Source organism: Mustelus asterias, chromosome 14 (assembly GCF_964213995.1).
Source record: "Mustelus asterias chromosome 14, sMusAst1.hap1.1, whole genome shotgun sequence".
In the NCBI taxonomy this organism is placed as follows: domain Eukaryota; kingdom Metazoa; phylum Chordata; class Chondrichthyes; order Carcharhiniformes; family Triakidae; genus Mustelus; species Mustelus asterias.
The window spans coordinates 102,210,461-102,233,800 of NC_135814.1; the positions used below are offsets into that span (position 1 = coordinate 102,210,461).

Below are 23,340 nucleotides of genomic sequence, written 5' to 3' on the forward strand. Positions count from 1 at the left end.
GTGGATTGGCCCAAAGTGTTTATTGACGTCCTCTTTGGAGTAAGCTGCGTTTCGAGAGAGACTCGTAACTCCCAGTGCCGATTGGTTGGATTAACAGGCTGCAGAGTCGGTGGCGTTAACTTACCGGAGGTCCCATCGGCCCGGGGATGCCAGGCCTCCCGTCGGCACCGGGTGGTCCGGGGATGAGTGTGCCGTTCATGCCAAACGCTCCGGGGCGACCGGGGAGACCGGGGAGTCCGGGTGGGCCGGGAGGGCCAGGCAGCCCCTGACAGAAAACAATTTCAATTAATCTTTCCATTATCCTGTCACTGGCTGAACGAATGGGGGGAGGGAGAGGGGAAAAGGCAACTGAGGTAAGACCCTTCCAAAAGTCCAGAGGCTCCGAGACAATGCGGAAAGAATTCCATTTTAGTCCAGTCTAGTGAGGTAGCCCCACCCCCGAGCCAACCCCCCACCCCACCCCACCCCACCCCCCCCCCCCCCCCCACCCCCCCCACCCCCCCTACCCCCACCGGACTCTCTGACCACTGAGATGTGTCCAGCATTGCCACAGGTCCACCTGCGGGTTATTTATACGTGGGTGCTTGCTGTACACTGATGGGCAACATTCAGTTCCCACACTTGCAAGCTCAGTCCGCAGTTGTGTGTTGGGAGGGGAATGGCGGACGACGCAAAGGACTGGACTTTCCCATCAGGAATCCCAACATCGGCAACTTTAGCCGGGTTCCCCGAGCCCGGTTGTCTCACAAGCGTCAGCCGGCTAAATTTTACCGGACGCGACCAATCGGCAAACGGGGCGCCCACGCGGAAGGGCCAATGGGAGAGGCTGCAGGAAGGGCCAATCAATGCGAGGAGCCGAAGGAAAGGCCAATCAGGGGAGCCGAGGGAAGGGCCAATCAGAGGAGCTGAAGGGAGGCTCAATGGGAATGGATGAAGGGTCAATGGGAATGGGTGAAGGGTCAATGGGAGGGGGTGAAAAGTCAATGGGAGGGAGTGAAGAGTCAATGGGAATGGGGAAGGGTCAATGGGAAGGGTGAAAGGCCAATGGGAGGGGTGAAAGGTCAATGGGAGGGAGTGAAGGGTCAATGGGAATGGGGGAAGGGTCAATGGGAAGGGTGAAAGGTCAATGGGAGGGGTGAATGGTCAATGGGAGGGGGTGAAAGGTCAAAGGGGAGCGGGAGAAGGGAAGGCTAGTTGGAAGGATTGAAGGGAGGAGCAACTGGAAGGACTGAAGGAATTTGACCGCCAGCCTCCCAGGGACAGGGGAACGCTGCTCAGATAGATGTTGAGCAAGATGGCGCTGCAAGATGGAGGTGCTCACCTGAAGGTCAAACAGCGTCTGATAAATAGCGGTCTGTCCCATCTCCGGTACTGGGAGAAACAGCCCCAAATGCCTTTGGGTCTGCTACATACAATCTTTCTACTTCCTTAAACACAACTCAGCAAGGTCAGACAATAGCGCTCTGCCCTCCCGTCTACGATGCCTCCCCAAGCGCTTGACACAGCAGGGGGCCCCTACGAATCTGCCAAAGTTGCTTTCCTATCAGGAAGTGGCTGGGAACGAAGGATTTATTGACTAATGGGCTAATCTCTGCGGTCAGACGGACTGGTAGCTGTTGCCACTGGCAGCCCCCACCTCGGACAAAAATGTTGGAGAGCCAACTCCGTGGTGTCATTCCATGCCAGAGGGCTGGGGAAATTCCAGCTGCTATATAAATGCAAATACTTTATCTCCTTCTTAGTAGGCAGATATAAGACAGCTCACATCCCTTTCTAATACAATTGTCCCTTTGAGGCATTGTGGGAAACATAAGGAACTTAGTTTCTGCTCCTTCAAGTTCCTTTGCATGTGAACGATCTCAGTCAAAGTCTTTCTGCTTGGCATCGGCTGGGGGGAGTGGGGTGGGGGGTGTTCCGTCACTTCCTAAGACCCGCACATACGAACCCAAACCCTCGAGGCCTAAGCGCGCAAAACCCCTGCAAAGACTGCACCTACCCGAAAGTTTTCTAGGTTGCCGCCAAATCCGGAACCTTCCATGTCGAAAAAGGTCTGGGGAAGGAGCAAAGGCAGTGAAAAGGCACGTTCTTACTTGGCATGTACCCTGTCCCGAAGTTTGGTGTTGATTTCCGTGGTGGGAGGGAAAGTGCGTATACGTGGGAATTAGCTTAGCAGAGCTCAATCCACATGGGGCAAAGGGAGGGGGGCTGACAGGAGGTCTTGGAATTCTTACAACACTATTGGCTATTTATCTACTTGCGTGAATGTACACAAGTATTTGGAGTTAAAAGGAGTAAAGACGCAGACTGCTGGGACTCTTCCTTCCCATCAAACACAAAATCGACAGTAACTCGCAAGGGTCAAAGGTAGAACAGAACGTCAAGGGCTTGGTGTGGCTGTGCTTCAGAATGGAATAAATTCGCATAAGTTGTCTACCAACGAGGATGATAATAAAGTTTTTTTATTGGTGTCACAAGTAGGCTTGCATTCACACTGCAATGAGGTTACTGTGAAAATCCCCTAGTCGCCACACTCTGGTGCCTGTTCGGATACACTGAGGGAGAATTTAGCATGGCCAATGCACCTAACCAGCAGAGGGAACCAGAGCACCTGGAGGAAACCCATGCAGACACGGGGAGAACGTGCAGACTCCACACAGACAGTGACCCAAGCCGGGAATCGAACCCGGGTCCCTGGCGCTGTGAGGCAGCAGTGCTAACCGCTGTACCGTTAATGATATATCTATCGATGGAGGTCATTGTTGTGGGTTTTATCTGAGCGTATATAGAGGGACACTGACTGGAACTAGCGATGATGTTGAGCTAGGAGGATGCAAATAAATGCTCGACTGTGTAAGGATTGGTTCCAGTATCATCTTTCACCAATCGGTCTTCTCGGAAGATACCAACTCACTGGTTTTAATGGGAATGTCTTGGGGAGCAGGGGTTGTGTTCCGGGTAATGACTCTCTGCGATCACAGGTTCAAATCCCTCCCTGGACAACTGAGTCCATAATCTAGTCTGACGCTCCCAAAGTGTAGTACTGAGGGAGTGCCGCTCTGTTGGTGGAGCCTGTCCAGGTGGGCACTGAATATCCCACAGCACCATTTCGGAGATGGGGAAAGATGGGCCAATTCGTATCTTGCCGTCAACACCTGGGATGTGCACACACCAGCTGCCGCCCTTTCCAAAGTTGGAAAGAGCGACTAGACTTCTCCACTGCCTGGGAAGCATTTTGGGTTGCCCACGAGGTCGGGAAGGGTGCTACCTAAATGCAACACTTAGTCAGTCTTTCCCGCCGCTTCAACCCCTCGCCACAATTAACTTACCAGTTTGTCTGTTGCGGTGACTGGAGACGGGGGACCTGGCAGACACGGTGGTCCCGGCACTCCAGGGGGTCCGATTGGTCCTGGGACTCCAACCCCCGGGTCGCCCTGCAGGGGGTACGAAAGCCGACAGTTTAGACCTGGCTACGATCCAACAGATCCGACTGGGAGAATGCCAGAAGCAAGAACACCAGGAGAACCAGCCAGATTAACAATGTTACGCAAACATCCAGCATTAAGGGGAGGCGATGGCCTAGTGGTATTATCACTAGAGTATTAATCCAGAAACTCAGCTAATGTTCTGGGGACCCGGGTCCGAATCCCGCCACGGCAGATGGTGGAATTTTAAATTCAATAAAAAAAATCTAGAATTAAGAATCTACTGATGACCATGAAACCGTTGTCGATTGTTGGAAAAACCTATCTGGTTCACTAACGTCCTTTAGGGAAGGAAATCTGCCGTCCTTTAGGGAAGGAAATCTGCCGTCCTTACCTGGTCTGGCCTACATGTGACCCCAGAGCCACAGCAATGTGGTTGACTCTCAACTGCCCTCTGAAATGGGCGAGCAAGACATTCAGTTCAAGGGGCAATGAGGGATGGGTAATAAATGCTGGCCCAGCCAGCGCCACCCACATCACAAGAACGAAAAGCAAAGAAAATATCCCACCACAATGGGACAATTACTCGATTTCAGAACCTAACGAGGCCATTCGGGCCCTCAAGTCTGTTGCAGATCTCATTTAGATGATGGTTAGTTTCTATCTCAATTTCATCAATTCTCCTATATCCTTTAACCGCCCCCCCCCCCCAAACCCCAACCAAATCTATCAAATTCTGGTTCTGAATTTTTCAATTTTTGCTCTCTATCTTATCAAATGCTTCATTTGCCTTGTACGCATCAATTAAATAATTCCTCAAGTTGCTTTACTCAATGGAATCTTGGACCCACACCGTATTTGTGTTTAAACATCCGATTGCTTCAGACTTATTCCAATCATAGAATCCCTGCAGTGCAGAAGGTGGCCATTCAGCCCATCGAACCTGCACTGACCACAATCCTACTCAGGCCCTATTCCCATCACCTCTCATATTTACCCTGCTAGTCCCCCTGACACCAGGGTTAATTTAACATGGCCAATCCACCTAACCCACACATCCTTGGACACTGAGGGATAATTTAGCATGGCCAATCCCTCTAACCTACACATCTTTAGACACTAAGGGGCAATTTAGCATGGCCAATCCCTCTAACCTACACATCTTTGGACATTAAGGGGAAATTTAGCACGGCCAATCAACCTAACCCGCACATCTTTGAACTGTGGGAGGAAACCACGCAGACACAGGAGAACGTGCAAACTCCACACAGACAGTGACCTGAGGCTGGGAATCGAACCTCGTGCTAACCACTGTGCCATCTCGTTGTCCCAGATCGGTCAGACTACAAAGCAATGAGCCACTGGGAAGGACATCAGAAAAAAGAAAAGAGTACACAGTAAAGACTGGTTTGATTGGAGGCTGACCTTATCGCCTTTTGATCCGTGATCGCCAGGGGTCCCTGGGAAGCCTTGAGGACCAACCTCGCCCTAGATGAAGGAAGGGAAACAAGAACTTGATTACAGTTTAGTCCCTTCTTCACAAACAATCCAATTTAAAAAACAGCGCCCAAGACATGTGTAGAGGAATATGGTTTTTACAAATGGAATCAGATGTAAGTGTGGCTGGCATCCCGCTAGGTGGAGACGGACAGGACGTGTAGGCCTCACAGCCTCTCCAGCCCATTCTGCCATTCGACTGAACATAGGCCGATCTGCACCTTCCTGTGTACAGTTTTGGTCTCCTTACTGGCACTGGAGGGGGCGCAGAGGAAATTCACTAGGTTGATTCCGGAGTTGAGAGGGTTGGCTTATGAGGAGAGACTGAGTAGACGGGAACTATACTCATTGGAATTCAGAAGAATGGGGGGGGGGGATCTTATAGAAACATATAAGATTATGAAGGGGATAGATAAGATAGAAGCAGGGAGGTTGTTTCCACTGGCGGGTGAAACTAGAACTAGGGGGCATGACCTCAAAATAAGGGGGAGCAGATTGAGGACTGAGTTGAGGAGGAGCTTCTTCACCCAAAGGGTTGTGAATCTGTGGAATTCCCTGCCCAGTGAAGCAGTTGAGGCTACCTCATTGAATGTTTTTAAGGCAAGGACAGATAGATTTTTGAACAGTAAAGGAATTAAGGGTTATGGTGAGCGGGCGGGTAAGTGGAGCTAAGTCCACGAAAAGATCAGCCATGATCTTATTGAATGGCGGAGCAGGCTCGAGGGGCCAGATGGCCTACTCCTGCTCCTAATTCTTATGTTCTTCCATCCACCCTCGATTGATGAACACGAAGTGGGTGCTGGCTCCCTCGGAGGTGCCGTCCTTCACTCGAGATGTTAAATCAAAGCCCGGCCTACCCTCTCTGGTGGAGAGAGAAGGTCACTTGACACTACCTTGGTGGAGAGGAGGCGAGTTTCCCCCTCCCCCTCCCGCCGAGAGCGTCCTGGCCAACGTTGGTGCTGCTACCAAACATCACCGGATCAGCAAGTCTGGTCATCATCACGGTGCGGATTGTGGGATCTTGCTGTGCACAAATTTGACTGGTCGCGTAGCCCACATTCCAACACTTCTAAATAGCACCCAGCAGAGATGAAAGGTGCCATATAAATTCTTTTCCAGAGCAATTCGATATCGATTTAATTTTCAGGATGGCAGCCGGTGACTAGTGGTGTGCCTCAGGGGTCAGTGCTGGGACCACAACTTTTCACAATATACATTAACGATTTGGAGGAAGGAACTGAAGGCACTGTTGCTAAGTTTGCAGATGATACAAAGATATGTAGAGGGACAGGTAGTATTGAGGAAGCAGGGGGGCTGCAGAAGGACTTGGACAGGTTAGGAGAGTGGGCAAAGAAGTGGCAGATGGAATACAACATGGAAAAGTGTGAGGTTCTTCACTTTGGTAGGAAGAATAGAGGCGTAAACTATTTTCTAATTGGGGAAAGGCTTCAGAAATTAGAAGCACAAAGGGACTTGGGAGTCCTGGTTCAGGATTCTCTTAAGGCTAATGTGCAGGTTCAGTCGGCAGTCAGGAAGGCAAATGCAATGTTAGCATTTATGTTGAGAGGGCTAGAATACAAGAGCAGGGATGTACTTCTGAGGCTGTATAAGGCTCTGGTCAGACCCCATTTGGAGTATTGTGAGCAGTTTTGGGCCCCGTATCTAAGGAAGGATGTGCTGGTCTTGGAGGAGGTCCAGAGGTCGTGTGAGGAATGGTTGAGGACTCTGAGTCTGTACTTGATGGAGTTTAGAAGGAGTTTAGAAGGGGGGTTCTAATTGAAACTTACAGGATACTGCGAGGCCTGGATAGAGTGGACGTGGAGAGGATGTTTCCATTAGTCGGAAAATCTAGAACCAGAGGGCACAACCTCAGGCTAAAGGGACGATCCTTTAAAACAGAGATGAGGAGGAATTTCTTCAGCCAGAGAGTGCTGAATCTGTGGAACTCTTTGCCGCAGAGGAGGCTGTGGAGGCCGGGTCATTGAGTGTCTTTAAGACAGAAATAGATAGGTTCTTGATTAATAAGGGGATCAGGGGTTATGGGGAAAAGGCAGGAGAATGGGGATGAGAAAAATATCAGCCATGATTGAATGGCGGAACAGACTCGATGGGCCGAGTGGCCTAACTGTGCTCCTATGTCTTATGGGTTGGATCCTCTGACCTTCCTCTGGTGTGTTTCTCACTGGCAGGGGGTGGTGTGCCGTTCACTGGCAGCGGGATCATCCAGTCCCGCTGCTGGCAATGGGAATTCCCGTCGAAGACACCCAGGCTGCTGGGAAACCCGCCAGAGAATTTCACCGGCGTGAACGACCAGGAGTTAAAGTTGAACTTGTGCTGGGCATTAGCTAGGTGGTTACGAATCTGTCCCGTCACTGGTTACTTGGTTATAAGGAGGATATATAAAGGTAGGGATTGACTAAGGCAGTAGTAGCAAGTGAAGAGTTACAGTCAACAAAACAAACTGGTGTTCTCTTCCCTACGTGAGGGGCTATCCGATAGAGGCCTTAAAGAAGTTACAGAGTGGTTCAACAGAGGATTTGAGTACAGGGATAGGGATGTTTTGCTGCAATTGTACAGGGTGTTGGTGAGGCCACACCTGGAGTATTGTGTGCAGTTTTGGTGTCCTTATCTGAGGAAGGATGTCCTTGCTATAGAGGGAGTGCAGTGAAGGTTTACCAGGCTGATTCCTGGGATGGCAGGTCTGTCATATGAGGAGAGACTAAGTCAGTTAGGATTATATTCATTGCAGTTTAGAAGAGTGAGAGGGGATCTCATAGAACATTTAAAAATTCTAAGAGGGTTAGACAGGGTGGATTTAGAAAGAATGTTCCCAATCGTGGGGGAGTCCAGAACTAGGGGGTTATAGTTTGAGGTTAAGGGGTAAACCTTTTCGGACTGAGGTGAGGAGAAATTTCTTCACCCAGAGGGTGGTGAATGTGTGGAATTCACTCCCACAGAAAGTAGTTAAGGCCAAAGCAGTGTGTGATTTCAAAAAGAAATTAGATATAGCTCTTGGGGCTAAAGGGATCAAGGGATCCTTGCATTAAGTTGATCTTTCTCTGCACTCTAGCTATGACTGTAACATTCTCCACTCTCTCCTTTCCTTCTCTATGAACGGTATGCTTTGTCAGTATAGTGCGCAACAAACAATACTTTTCACTGTATACTAATACATGTGACAATAATAAATCAAATCAAATCAAAATATGGGGGAAAGGGGGGATCAGGATATTGAATTTGATGACCAGTCATGATCAAAATGAGTGGCGGAGCAGGCTGGAAGGGCTGAATGGCCTCCTCCTGCTTCTAGTTTCGACATTTCTATGTTTGGAGAAGATGTTTCCACTTGTGGGTAGACCCAGATTGCCACTAATTAATTCAATGCAACATGCAGGAGAAAAAGGTTTACCAGGGACTGGTTAGAATATGGAAATGGCTCCCACATGGAGTGGTGGAAGAGGTAACAGATGCAGGTGAGGGAGAGTGGATACAAAAAGTGAGGGAGACCACAATAGGGGTTTACATCGAAAAGGTTGGATGCAGGAGGATGGGAGGAGGTTTGTGTGGAACATGAAGATCAGGGGGAGGCGATGGCCTAGTGGTATTATCGCCAGACTATTAATCCAGAAACTCAGCTAATGTTCTGGGGACCCGGGTTCGAATCCCGCCACGGCAGATGGTGGAATTTGAACTCAATTAAAAAATATCTGGAATTAAGAATCTACTGATGACCATGAAACCATTGTCGATTGTTGGAAAACCCCATCTGGTTCACTAATGTCCCTTTAAGGAAGAAAATCTGCCGTCCTTACCCGGTCTGGCCTACATGTGATTCCAGAGTCACAGCAATGTGGTTGACTCTCAACTGCCCTCTGAAATGGCCGAGTGAGACACTCAGTTCAAGGGCAACTAGGGATGGGGAATAAATGCTGGCCCAGCCAGCGATGCCCACGTCCCACGAATGAATAAGAAAATACAGTGTATACAGTATAGACTAGTATATAAAGATTGGCTCATAGAATCCCTACAGTACAGAAGGAGGCCATTGGGCCCATCGAGTCTGTACCGACCATAAACCCAAGACATACCGACCATAAACCCAAGCCCTATTCCAGTAATCCTCATTTACCTTGAGAATCTCCCTGACACTAAGAATCAACTTAGCACGGGCAATGCACCTAACCTGCACATCTTTGGACCGTGGGAGGAAACTGGAGCACCCGGAGGAAACCCACGCAGACACAGGGAGAACGTGCAAGCTCCACACAGACAGTGACCCAAGCTGGGAATCGAACCCAGGTCCCTGGTGCTGTGAGGCAGCAGTGCCGCCCACGGTTGGGGCAAATGGTCTGTTCCTGAGTCGCAAATTGTTCCTGCGCAGCTTGATGGAGGTATGTAGAAAGATTTGCCCAGTCTGAATTCTTTTACACTGGATCCAACCACAGTGAAGTGGTGATCTGATAGAGGAACCTTCAATGATTGGGTCAAGATTGAGAGATTGTGTCCACTGCTCAGTGAGATGGCAACTGGAAGGATAAATAAAGGAGGAAGAAATCAGCTTGAGAAGGATTCGTAACTCCAGGCACGATTTCCCAAGAGGAACTTGGTTTCATTGGTTAGAACATTGAATACAGGAGTTGGGACATCTTGTTGAAGTTGTACAAGACATTAGTAAGGCCACACTTGGAATACTGTGTACAGTTCTGGTCACCCTATTATAGGAAGGATATTATTAAACTAGAAAGAGTGCAGAAAAGATTTACTAGGATGCTACGTCGGGACTTGATGGTTTGAGTTATAAGAAGACGCTGGATAGATTGGGACTATTTTTCCCTGGAGCACAGGAGGCTGAGGGGTGATCTTATAGAGGTCTATAAAATAATGAGGGGCATAGATCAGCTGGATAGTCAGTATCTTTTCCCAAAGGTAGGGGAGTCTAAAACTAGAGGGCATAGATTTAAGGTGAGAGGGGAGAAAAGGGTCCAGAGGGGCAATTTTTTCACACAGAGGCTGATGAGTGTCTGGAACGAGCTGCCAGAGGTAGTAGTAGAGGCGGGTACAATTTTGTCTTTCAAAAACGTTTAGACAGTTACATGGGTAAGATGGGTATAGAGGGATATGGGCCAAATGTGGGCAATTGGGATAAGCTTAGTGGTTGGAAAAAGGGCGGCATGGACAAGTTGGGCTGAAGGGCCTGTTTCCTGGAAACCTCGATGACTAGCTCACTGCCATTGCAGCGGAAGCTCTGGCAGAATGAATGGGATTGGCTTGTTGGAAAAGGAATGGAGTATGGATTGGAAGAGGTGGGTACGGTGGAGCCTGGCTACAGGATTCTGTTAATGTCTGTGCCGCTGCTTTCCGAGAGGTTCAGTGACGGGACATTGCTCAGTGACCCAGTCAGCTAGAAAACCCAAACTATCAACAGTACAAATTATATATCATGAGAAAATGCGGTACCCACCCTCTTGCCATCTTCACCGGGGTCACCCTGTAAGGAGAACACATGCCAATTACACCAGTCTTAAATTCACAATACCGTCACCAACACAGTGCAAACTGGAGACACAAGATACACAGAATCCCTACGGTGCAGAAAGAAGCCATTCGGCCCATCGAGTCTGTCCTCGGAAAGAGCATCCCACCCAGGCTCACTCCTCCACCCATTCCCCACACATTCACCAGGGTTAATGCACCTAACCTGCACATCTTGGGACACTAAGGGGCAATTTAGCATGGCCAATCCACCTAACCTGGTAAAATCGGTCCCAGTGTGTCTGAGAGTGTGTGAGAGCTTGTGTGTGTGAGAGTGCGTGTGTGAGAGAGTGCGTGTGTGAGAGAGCAAGTGTGTGTGAGAATGTATGTGTGAAAGTGTGTGTGTGTGTGAGAGTGTGAGAGAGAGTGTGTGAGAGTGTGTGTGTGTGTGAGAGAGAATATGTGAGAGAGAGTATGTGAGAGAGCGTGTGTGAGAGAGGGTTTGGGGAGTGAGTATGTGAGAGAGAGTGTGTGTGAGTGTGTGCGTGAAGGAGTGTGTGTGAGAGAGAGTGTGTGTGAGTGTGTGCATGAAGGAGTGTGTGTGTGAGTGTGTGTGAGAGAGTGTGTGTGAGAGTGTGTGAAGGAGTGTATGTGTGTGAAGGAGTGTGTGTGTGTGAATAAGTATGCATGTGAGAGAGAGTGTGTGTGAGAGAGGGTGTGTGTGAAGGAGTGTGTGTATGAGAGAGTGTGTGTGAGAGTGTGTGTGTGAGAGTGTGTGTGAGAGAGTGTATGTGAGAGAGGGTGTGTGTGAAGGAGTGTGTGTGTGAGAGTGTGTGTGTGAGAGTGTGTGTGTGAGAGTGTGTGTGAGAGAGAGTGTGTGTGAGAGTGTGTGTGTGAGAGTGTGTGTGTGTGTGAGAGTGTGTGTGTGAGTGTGTGTGTGAGAGAGAGAGTGTGTGTGAGAAAGGGTGTGTGAGAGAGGGTGTGGGGGAGTGAGTGTGTGAGAAAGTGTGTCTGACAGTTTGGACTATGGGAGGAAACCGGAGCACCCGGAGGAAACCCACACAGACACGGGGAGAATGTGCAGCCTCTGCACAGACAGTGACCCAAGCCGGGAATTGAACCCGGGTTCCTGGCGCTGTGAGACAGCAGCGCTAACCACTGTTCCACCAATGAGCTGCTTGTCACTGACTGCAGATACACAGGTATTCAGCTGTGGACGGCATTGGAATGCGACAAGGCCATTCTGCCCCTTGAGCTCATTCAGGTCCGAGCTTGTCCAGTGGAGCTGGACGGCGAGTGCTTTCACCTTGGATGCACTCGACCTCAAGGTGACCCTGGGTCCGGTGTAAAAGTTCAGCTGCTGAAGGCACCACGCTCAATAACCCCCTCAGGAGGTGGGGGATTGAGGAGTTGCCATTGCCCCTCGACTCCGCCTCACGTTAGCCACGCTCTGTCCCGTCGGAAAGTGGGGCCAAGTCAAGCTGTAACAGGACTCAGATATTGTAGATAATAGAGTGGGATTTTCCAGCTGCATTCGCTCCAAAACCGGAAAATCCTGCCAATCCTGGTCAACGGGACTTTTCATGGTCCTTCCCCGCTCCCCCCCCCCCATCCCGTCCCCCCCCCATCCCCCCCCCCCCCCCCCCCCACCCCCCACTACGATTCCCGTGGCAGTCGGGAGAGGAAAACTCCCCCCATGGTCCAAGGAGGGGAGCAGGGAGGAGGCGGGCGGTGGGGGGACGGAGGGGGGAGGTGTGTGGGTTCTGCAAAGTCAGGGCCACTATCCATTGGGTGCGATGCCTGGTGGAGCTCTAGACTGCCTGTTCTGGTTGGCCCGCTGGAGATGGGAAAGGAGAACGGAGGATACTCTCCAGTGGACCTGGTTGGTCTCATCATTGCGTCAACTGCAGCATCGACCCTTGTGGAGAACCTCGTAAAGGCCCGAGACTGGAACATCATCAGTGTCTTGGCCTTGTCCAAGTTTTTAGGTATTAAGATCACCAACAACCTGTCCTGGTCCCCCCATGCCGACACTATAGTTAAGAAAGCCCACCAACGCCTCTCAGGGGGCTAAGGAAATTTGGCATGTCAACTACGACTCTCACCAACTTTTACAGATGCACCATAGGAAGCATTCTTCCTGGTTGTTTCACAGCTTGGTATGGGCTCCTGCTCTGCCCAAGACCGCAAGGAACTACAAAATGTCGTGAATGTAGCCCAATCCATCACGCCTCCCATCCATTGATTCTGTCTACACTTCCCGCTGCCTCGGCAAAGCAGCCAGCATAATTAAGGACCCCACGCACCCCGGACATTCTCTCTTCCACCTTCTTTTGTCGGGAAAAAGATACAAAAGTCTGAGGTCACGTACCATCCGACTCAAGAACAGCTTCTTCCCTGCTGCTTTTGAATGGACCTACCTCGCATTAAGTTAATCTTTCTCTACACCCTAGCTATGACCGCAACACTACATTCTGCACTCTCTCCTTTCCTTCTCTATGAACGGTATGTTTTGTCTATATAGTGCGCAAGAAACAATACTTTTCACTAATGTATGCTAATACATGTGACAATAATAAATCAGATCAAACTAAATCAAAATCATTTCGAGCCTTGCTTCTTTTTGGGATTACTTGAGAGCTTGGGGGGCTGGGGGAGTGGGGGATGGAGGGGGGTGTCTATCGATCGATCATTCCCTGTTGTTTCCTCCATGGCAATCCCTTGACCAATCAGAGTCAAATTGCCAACCAATCGGCATCCACTTTTCTCCAGTGGTATAAATTGTTGTGGGAGTTTTGAAGTTTGGTATTCATCCTGATGAGTGTGAGGTGAAAAGATTTGGCGACCTCTAACTTTTCAGTAATGATCACGTTCCTTTCGATCGGATCACTTGTTTGTCATGTTAGAGCTCACACGATGGACGCCCGGATTGTACGGCTGCCCGGCTGGTGAAATCTGGTGAAATTGCCACTATTACTCACCGGCTCCCCGTCTCCCCCGGGCGGTCCCGGTGGTCCTGGCACGCCAACTACCGTCTCCACGGCAACTCCGTCACCGCGTTCCTGGACCATGGAACCGGCAGGTCCGGGAACACCCGGGGGTCCCTGGATGCCCGGAGATCCTTTCTCCCCTTTGGGACCACGATAGCCAAACCCAGCCGTGCCCTACCGGAGGAGGAGGAAGAAGAAGAAGAGGTGGGATTAAGGCCTTCAGCTTATTTCCCAACTCAACAGCCTGCATTTATATGGCACCAACCTCCCACTCTACCCTGGGGCCCTTCACAGGAACATTGACACCTGACCCCCTCAAGCCATTTTTAACCTTGTTACCAAAACCTTGGCCATTGAGGTCTTCAAAGGTGGGGAGGCCCAGGGTAGGAAATTCAGGCTTTGGGTCCTAGTCAGCCGAAGGCATGGCCGCCTAGGATAGAGGGGTGGAAAATTGGGGGGGCGGGGGGTGGAGGAGGGTGGTGGCACAGGAGGCTGGAATTGGAGCAGCGTGGAAATCTGGGATGAAGGAATTTGGAAGCAAATAGAAAATGGATTTGAGGACGGGGAGGTGGCGGGAGGGGGCACAGAGCGGGCACAGGAGGTGACAGGCAGATGGGACTTACTGTGGGCAAGGACATTGGCTGCGGGAGTCTAGGGTTGGGCTGCAGATTTTACCACAGGTGGGCCCTGGATATTGGCACGCAGGTGGCAGCGAGGGACCCAATGCCCGTCACTGGAAGGGAAAGACCACTGCCCACTGACACACCAATATCCATTGACTCACCCTGACTCAGGGGACCATTACAGACCCGAGTGGGATTTCGTGTTAGGCCGGGGGAAAGGCATTGGTGAGGCCGCACCTGGAGTATTGTGCACAGTTTTGGTCCCCGTATTTGAGGAAAGATGCAGTGGTAATGGAGGCAGTTCAGAGGAGGTTCACTAGATTGATTCCAGAGATGAGGGGTTTGTCGTATGAAGAGAGATTGAACAGTTTAGGCCGACACTCTCTGGAATTGAGAAGAATGAGGGGAGATCAAATTGAGGTCTACAAGATGATAAAAGGTATGGATAAAGTAGACGTGGAGCGGATGCTTCCTCTTGTGGGACATTCTAGGACGAGAGGTCACAGTCTTAGGATAAGGGGCAGCAAATTTAAAACAGAGTTGAGGAGAAACTACTTCTCCCAAAGGGTTGTGAATCTGTGGAATTCGCTCCCCCAAAGTGCAGTGGATGCTGGGACAGTGAGTAAATTTAAGGAGGAGTTAGACAGATGTTTAATTGGGAATGGGTTGAAGGGTTATGGGGAGAAGGCAGGAAAATGGGGATGAGGAGCATATCAGCCATGATCGAATGACGGAGCGGACCCGATGGGCCGAATGGCCTCATTCTGCTCCTATATCTTATAAGCTTATTATGAACCTATGAAAGGTGGGCATTGAGACTTTCTCAGTGCCCGTTCCCTGGGGAGATCAGGAGGACCAAACAGGGAAGATGCAGCCTGTCCTCGCCAGCTCAGTCTTGGGATTGCCGGGAGAACGTTCCAGAGCTTCCGCTGGGACAGATCCGAATGAGTTCCGCCCTCGGCAGCAGATCCTGGGGTCTCAGTGCTGTCGCCCACAGCAGATCCACAGGAAGGAAGAGACCCTCTCCCTTAACTGGCTTCCCTGTGTCTGCCTGGGTTTCCTCCGGGTGCTCCGGTTTCCTCCCACGTTCCAGAGATGTGCGGGTTAGGTTGATTGGCCGTGCTAAATTGCCCTTTAGTATCAGGGGGATTAACAGGGTAAATATGGGGATAGGGCCTGGGTGGGATTGTTGTTGGCGCAGGCTCGATGGGCTGAATGGCCTCCATCTGCATCTCCATCATTCTATGATTCTAAAAGAATAACAGTTCGTGATAGCGTCAATTGGGGAGAAGCTGTTCCCAGCAGCCGAGAACAGAGGTCGGGGGGGAGGTTGGGGGGCGGTGTGGGGGGGGGGGAGGCGATTGGTGATATAATTGGGGACAAAGAGGGAGGGAAAGAGTTATTCTCTAACACGCAGTGATTTGCTGCCTGATAGGACTATGGAAGCAGATTCAATCCAACCTTTCAAACGGGAGAATTGGATAGAAAACCAGCTCAGGGAAATCCTCCAGGGATGGGAATTGGATCACGCTCTTTCAAAGGGACAGCACAGGTGCTGGGGGCAGAGTAGCCACCTCCCCCTCGCCCCCCCACCCCCGCCAACCCCCCACCACCCGCCAACCCCCCACCACCTGTGTGGGGTGAAGGAACATTCCAGAAATTGTAATGACTTCAATCAGGCCATTGAGGCTGGCCTATTGGAGTATGAGCTCCCTGATTAAGGGATGGGCCAATCAGGGAGTCTTTTCCTTGTATATAACCGGGCGTGTCAGTTCCTCTGGCACCCCAGAGATAGACTGCTGACTGTGAGCACACTGTGTACTGCTGTTAGAGTTTGTAAATAAAGAGATTCTGGTGAAGAATTATGACAGAAATACTGTACCTTTTCACCTGGATCTCCTTTGTCACCCTGTAAGCACACAAAAGAAATACAGACGCGTTAGAAACATGAGAGGGGACATTTTGAAAGCTGACCCCTCGCCGTATACTGATGGAGCACCGTACCCTGACCCCCCTCGCCATATCCTGACCCCCTGCTGTACACTGACCCCCCTCCTCGCCGTATCCTGACCCCTCGCCATGTACTGACACCTCCCCAATGCAGCTTGCAACAGGTCCACCGAGAAGTAAACCGGCCATGGCAGGGGGGCGTCTCCCCCGGGGACATAAAGGTGACTACAACCCCCAGGGGAAGGGTCATGGGAAGAAAGTGGCCTGGCAATGCCCCCTGGCAATGCCCCCAGCACAGGTAGGCACCACGCCAGCCCCAGTGTGGAGGCCCAGCTACCTTCCCAACTCAACCTCCCGCGCCAATCTGCCAACTGAGGCCTACATCAGGGCCTTGGCCCACACCCACTGGTATTGAGCCCGCGGCGGGCGGGAGAGATCACTGTGCCAGTGAGCATGACGGGCAAGCTCTAGGGACCTCGATCAAAGGCATTCATTGGCTGGTTGAGGGACCCGGAAGTGCTGGGGACCCCCGCTGAGAGCCTCCCTTCCTGCTGACCCCCTTTCCCCTTGCGGCCCCCATCCTGACACCTGTCCCTCCGAGGCCGCGGGCCGGTGTACCACCTCCCCCCGCACCCCCCCCCCCCCCCCCCCCCCTCCCCAACCCCCCGCCGCGACCACCCAAGAGCTGCTGGGCTCTGACTGGCTGGCAGGATGGGGCTTCTGCCCTTGGGGCAAGGGGGGGCATTGAATTGCGGGGGGGGTGGGGGGGGTCGGGGGGGTGGTAGATGCCGACCTGCGAACTGCCTCAGCACCACGAGATGAAATGGGCCTTCCCGAAAGAGGCATCGGGGGATCTGATTGGACCTCCTGCGGGGACAGAGACCCCCCCCTCCCTCCCTCCACTCCCACAGGAGTTCACCCATTATCTCCACAATCGCAGTCGGGAGGGCCGAGAATGAGCAGGAAGCTGAGTCACTCACGGTCTCCGTGGGAGGGAGCCGTGACCCCGCCTGGGCCTGCACGTGACTCCAGTCCCACACCAACATAACTGGCTCTTAGCTGCTCTCTGGAGGTGGCCGTTCGGTTGTACGCAACTCGAGAAGGGCCAAGTCGTCACCATCTAGGACCCACTGCAGGAGCCCCGCCCTCCCTCCCCCTCCGCACCCCACCCCCTCCCCGGCTACCAGCCTGTTCTGGCTAGGCCCCGTCGCACACCTACCTTGTCTCCTTTGAACACAGGGGCTGTCCCAAGCCGGGAGCCGCTATCTCCTTTCGATTCCACCGAACCTTTGAGGGAACGGGAGAGAGGGGCCAATCAATCACTCCGCGAGAGGTCAAGGTTCAAATCCCCTCCCCGCCCTCAGACAATGATCCCTCGCTCTCCCCGACCCCATGGGAGATAAATCTCCGCTGGCAAAACCTAACTCCGATAATGAAATAAAAGGCAAAGCGCTGCAGATTCCGGGGATCGGGAATCAAAACAGGAAATGCCGGATAGACTTAGCAGGCCGGGCAGCGTCCGTGGAGAGAGGAACGGAGTGTGTGACTCTCCCTCAGAACTAAAGAGTGGGAGAAAGGTGAGGGAGAATTCTCATCCACAGCCAGTGCGGCAGATCTCTCGGCAGCCATGTGTTGGTCACCTCTAGATTGCCACAATAAGTAGAAGCAGGTGTGGACCATTCGGCCCCTCGAGTCAGCTCTGCCATTCAATACTATCATGGCTGATCTTGTGTTCCATTTTCTTGCTCGCTCCTCATATCCCTTAATTCCGAGACACCAAACACGCTGTCGCTCTCAGCCTTATTCAACGATGAAGCATCTACAGCCCTCATGGGTAGAGAGTTCCAAAGATTCACAACCCTCTGGGTGAAGGAACTTCTCCTCATCTCAGTATTAAATAATCAGACCCTTTTCCTGAGACTGTGCACCCTGCATTTTACGTTAGGTGGATTGGCCATGCTAAATTGCCCCTTAGTGTCCAAAGATGTGCAGGTTAGGTGGAATGGCCATGCTAAATTGTCCCTCCGTCTCCAAAGATGTGCAGGTTAGGTGGATTGGCCATGCTAAATTGTCCCTTAGTGTCCAAAGATGTGCAGGTTAGGTGGATTAGCCATACTAAATTGTCCCTTAGTGTCCAAAGATGTGCAGGTTAGGTGGATTGGCCATGCTAAATTGTCCCTCCGTCAAAGATGCGCAGGTTAGGTGGATTGGCCATGCTAAATTGTCGCTTAGTGTCCAAAGATGTGCAGGTTAGGTGGATTGGCTATGCTAAATTGTCCCTCCATCTCCAAAGATGTGCAGGTTAGGTGGATTGGCCATGCTAAATTGTCCCTCCGTCTCCAAAGATGTGCAGGTTAGGGGGATTGGCCATGCTAAATTGTCCCTTCGTGTCCAAAGATGTGCGGGTTAGGTGGATTGGCCATGCTAAATTGTCCCTTAGTGTCCAAAGATGTGCAGGTTAGGTGGATTGGCCGTACTAAATTGTCCCTTCGTGTCCAAAGATGTGCGGGTTAGGTGGATTGGCCATGCTAAATTGTCCCTTAGTGTCCAAAGATGTGCAGGTTAGGTGGATTGGCTATGCTAAATTGCCCCTTAGTGTCCAAAGATGTGCGGGTTAGGTGGATTGGCTATGCTAAATTGCCACTTCGTGTCCAAAGATGAGTCGTTTCGAAGAATATGGGGAGGTGACTTATTTGAAGAATATAAAATCCTGAATGGTGTTGACAGGGTGGACATGTTTCCTCTTGTGGATGATTCCGGAACCAGGGGGCACCGTTTCAAAACTAGGGGCTTTTTCTTGGAGGGAAAAAAAATTCTCCTCATCTCTGACCGAAGAGGGTTGTGTGTGACTCTGGAACTCTCTGCCTCAGAAGGTGGTGGAGATGAGGGGCCGGGGGTCGGGGGTTGGTGGTCACTGTATATTTTTAAGATGGGGTGGGGGGGTAGATAGATTCTTGTCAGGGAAGGGGATTAAAGGATCTCAGGGATAGATGAGAATGTGGAACTCGAAACACAAACAGATCAGTTCCTGTTTGACATGTAGATGGCTGTTAATCCATCAACTCCCCAGTCCAGAGGGACATTACTGTTAATCATTAAACACAGCCACTCCGTTAATAGTTCACCGTCGCAGCTATTCTCACTCCCGTATTGCTGCCGACACTCACTGACTTACGCACAACTTTTAAATAAATCGCTGGCTCTGCACTTCTGCTTTCCCCCACTGCATGGCACTGCGACACCACACTGCGACTGGCCAAATCTCAGTCTCCAGCCCAGGAGACGCAAAGCCCTGCTCCTCGACCTTGCTACTTGACAGGTCGCCCACACTCTGTCCTTGGGTGTCCCACATGGTGTGACCCGCCAACCCGACTCACCCCTGCAGCTGCCTTGGGCCGTGACATTACTGCATTCTGAATACTCCTGAACCGTAGAACCCCAGCAGTGCAGAAGGAGGCCATTTGGCCCATCGAGTAGGGACCAACTCTTCCGAAGAACATCCCACACAGGCCCACCCCTCTGCCCTATCCCCATAATCCCATGGCCAATCAACCTAATCCACACATCTTTGGACTGTGGGAGGAAACCAGAGCACCCGGAGGAAACCCACGCAGACACGAGGAGAACGTGCAGACTCCACACAGACAGTGATCCGAGGCTGGGAATCAAACCCAGGTCCCTGGCGCTGTGAGGCAGCAGTGCTAACCACTGTATAACTGAAGCGTAACCTCCTCATTTCTCTCTGTACCTGTGAATTAGGCCTATTATCAGAGTTTCGCTTTATCACTCAGACAGGTTGAGTATCTGAGCTCAATAACATTCGATAAAATAAGTGCAGCCGGATGACTCACCATAACTCCCCGCATCAAAAACACGGCACTTACCTTTCCTGACTCGATTTCTTATTTTGGAATCTTTTCCAGATCCATTTCGGATCCAAACTGAATCCATACCGGATCAACACCAGATCTACACCAGATTCACATCGATCCATACCGGATCAACACCAGATCCACACTGGATCAACACCGGATCCACACCAGATCCATATCAGATCCATATCAGATCCACACCAGTTCCACACCGGATCCACACCAGATCCATACCGGATCCCTACCAGATCCACACCAGATCCAGATCCATACTGGATCCACACCAGATCCATACTGGATCCACACCAGATCCATACCGGATCCATACTGGATCCACACCAGATCCATACCGGATCCCTACCAGATCCACACCTGATCCACACCAGATCCAGATCCATACTGGATCCACACCAGATCCGCACTGAATCCACACCAGATCCATACTGGATCCACACCAGATCCATACCGGATCCATACTGGATCCACACCAGATCCATACCAGATCCATACTGGATCCACACCAGATCCATACCGGATCCATACTGGATCCACACCAGATCCATACCGGATCCCTACCAGATCCACACCTGATCCACACCAGATCCAGATCCATACTGGATCCACACCAGATCCATACCGGATCCATACTGGATCCACACCAGATCCATACCGGATCCCTACCAGATCCACACCTGATCCACACCAGATCCAGATCCATACTGGATCCACACCAGATCCATACCGGATCCACACCAGATCCATACTGGATCCACACCAGATCCATACTGGATCCACACCAGATCCATACTGGATCCACACCAGATCCATACTGGATCCAGACCGGATCCACACCGGGTCACCTGAAGATCTCTTACCTCCCATATTCACCGAGACCCGGGTCCATTGGCCATTCTCCTCAGCCGGGGGTGCACTGTCGACCGTGAGGTGATTCCGATCGATGGGAGGAGGGAGAACTGGTGGGAATTCTGGGGGACGGTGTGAGGGAGGCGTCACCTGCAGAACAAACCGGAGCTCGTTTAAGAAGCGCATTCTCTGGAAGGATAGTGAAAGGGGGAGATCCCCTGGGAGTAACCAGTAACCAGCGCTGCAGCACTGACACACTGCGACTGTGGGGTGTACAATCTACATCGGGCCCTGGAACAACTGTGGCACTAACCCTCACCCCCTTCCCCCCCCTCCCCCCCGGCCACCCCTCCGGCCAACCCACCAGTCACACAGCAACAGCCACATGGGAACGCCATTATCGGCAAAATCATCCTGACTTGGAAACATATCGCAGTTCCTTCACTGTCGCTGGGCCAGAATCCTTGAACTCCCTCCCTAACAGCAGTGTGGGTGTACCTACAGGCTGCACGGGTTCAGGAAGGCGGCTCACCAACACCTTCTCAAGGGGCAATTCATTCTGGGGTTACCACCAAGACCGGGGTATTGATCAACCACTGGGAACAGAGGGAGGAAAGGAAAGGAGTGGAGGGAGGGAGAGAGAGGGAGGGAAGGAGAAGTGGGAGAGAGGGGCGAGAGGGAGAGGAAGGGAGAGGGGAAGAGGGAGAGGGAGAAGGAGGGAGAGACAGGGAGAGAGTGGGAAAGAGTGGACAGGGAAACAGAGGGGGAGAGAGACAGAGAAAGAGAGGAAGAGAGGGGAGAGAAGGAGAGAGGGGTAGAGATTGGATGGAGTGAGGATTGAGGGGGATGGAGGGGAGGCAGAGGGTTGGAGAGAGAGGGAGTGGTAGGGAGGGAGAGCATGGAAGAAAAGAGGGAGCAAGAGGAAGAGGGAGAGAGAGAGAGGCAGAGGTAGACGGAGGGAAGGAGAGGGATGGAGGGAGAAGATAAAGGAAGGTAGGGAGGGATGGAGGGAGGGAGTGAGAGGAGGGGAAGGGAGGGAGGGAGAAGGAGGGAGGGAGAGAAGGAGGGGCGAGGGAGGAAGGAAGTGAGGGAGGGGAGATTGAGTGAGGGATGGGAGGGAGTAGGAAGGGAGAGGAGGGAAGGAGGGAAGATGGAGGAAGGGAGGGAGGGCAGGAGGCTGGTCTAAAGTGATCTGAAGCCACTTGTACAGGAGCTGGGAGGAGAGCGATCTGTGCATTTCTATCACTCTTTCCCGACCTTATAACAGCCCAAAAACTCTTCCCATCCGGAGCAGTCATTGTTGGAAATGTAGTCACTGCGGTGGAAACTTGGCAGCCAAATGCTGCACAGCAAGATCCCATGAATAGCAATGTGACGAGCGCCGGAGAGACTGGTTCAGTCATGTTGGCCAGAGAGCTGGGGGGAGGCGGAGGGGGGTGGAGGCACCACTCCCCTTCATGGTGGGATCTTTCACAACCCAGCCGAGAGGGCAGGCCGAAGTCTCGTTTGAAGGCCTCACCTGGCAGACCGGCAGTGCTGCACTCCCACAGCGCTGCACCGGGCCCACTGCTCAATGGTCTAAAAGTTGGACTTTCTGACTGGGAAGCGGGGGGGGGGGGGGAGGGGCTTTCATCTCCTAGCAACAGTTTGTCTGCAATCTGGGCTGGCACAGACTAAAGTGTTAAATCTGCACTTTGACCTCACTAGGGCAAGAGGTTCAGTCAGCCTAAAGCGAGACATTGTCCCAAAGGAATGTGGCTGTGGGCTTGGATTTGAACAAGCCTTTTGTTTTGGGATGGTGCACACAGGTGGGTCACAAAGCCTGATCTGTAGGCCCCAACTGCACTTGACCCAACTCATCCATCAACTGGGCTTCCCCCAGTTAGAATTCTCGATGCACACCATCCATTCTCTTATCAGTTTGAGTTTAATTTATTTGTTCAAAAAGATTTACCAGGATGTTGCCTGGTATGGAGGGCATTAGTTATGAGGAGAGGTTGGAGAAATTTGGTTTGTTCTCACTGGAGCGATGGAGGTTGAGGGGAGACCTGATAGAAGTCTACAAGATTATGAGGGACATGGACAGAGTGGATAGTCAGAAGCTTTTTCCCAGGGTGGAAGAGTCAATTACTAGGGGGCATAGGTTTAAAGTGTGAGGGGCAAGGTTTAAAGGAGATGTACGAGGCATATTTTTTACACAGAGAGTGGTGGGGGCCTGGAACTCGTTGCCGGGGGAGGTAGTGGAAGCGGATACGGTCGTGACTTTTAAGGGGCGTCTGGACAAATACATGAATAGGATGGGAATAGAGGGATATGGTCCCCGGAAGGGCAGGGAGTTTTAGTTCAGTCGGGCAGCATGGTCGGTGCAGGCTTGGAGGGTCGAAGTTCCTGTGCTGTAATTTTCTTTGTTCTTTGTTCATGTCACAAGTACGCATACATTAACACTGCAATGAAGTTACTGTGAAAATCCCCTAGTAGATACACTCTGGTACCTTTTCAGGTACACTGAGGGAGAATTTAGCATGGCCAATGCACCTAACTTAAACATCTTTGGACATTAAGGGGCAATTTAACATGGGCAATCCCCCTAACCTGCACATCTTTGGACTGTGGGAGGAAACCGGAGCACCCGGAGGAAACCCACACGGAC

The 23,340-nt window shown here is 51.6% G+C and overlaps 1 protein-coding gene across 1 annotated transcript in view; it reads right to left on the reverse strand.

The window, feature by feature from the left end:
- Positions 1-23,340, reverse strand: part of LOC144503930 (uncharacterized) — a 130,435-nt gene that overhangs the window by 65,439 nt on the left and 41,656 nt on the right. The window contains 9 exon segments of the mRNA XM_078229063.1: positions 125-265; positions 1,997-2,050; positions 3,327-3,431; positions 4,848-4,910; positions 10,381-10,407; positions 13,373-13,555; positions 15,887-15,913; positions 17,174-17,241; positions 20,702-20,840. Coding sequence (XP_078085189.1) covers positions 125-265; positions 1,997-2,050; positions 3,327-3,431; positions 4,848-4,910; positions 10,381-10,407; positions 13,373-13,555; positions 15,887-15,913; positions 17,174-17,241; positions 20,702-20,840 — 807 coding nt within the window.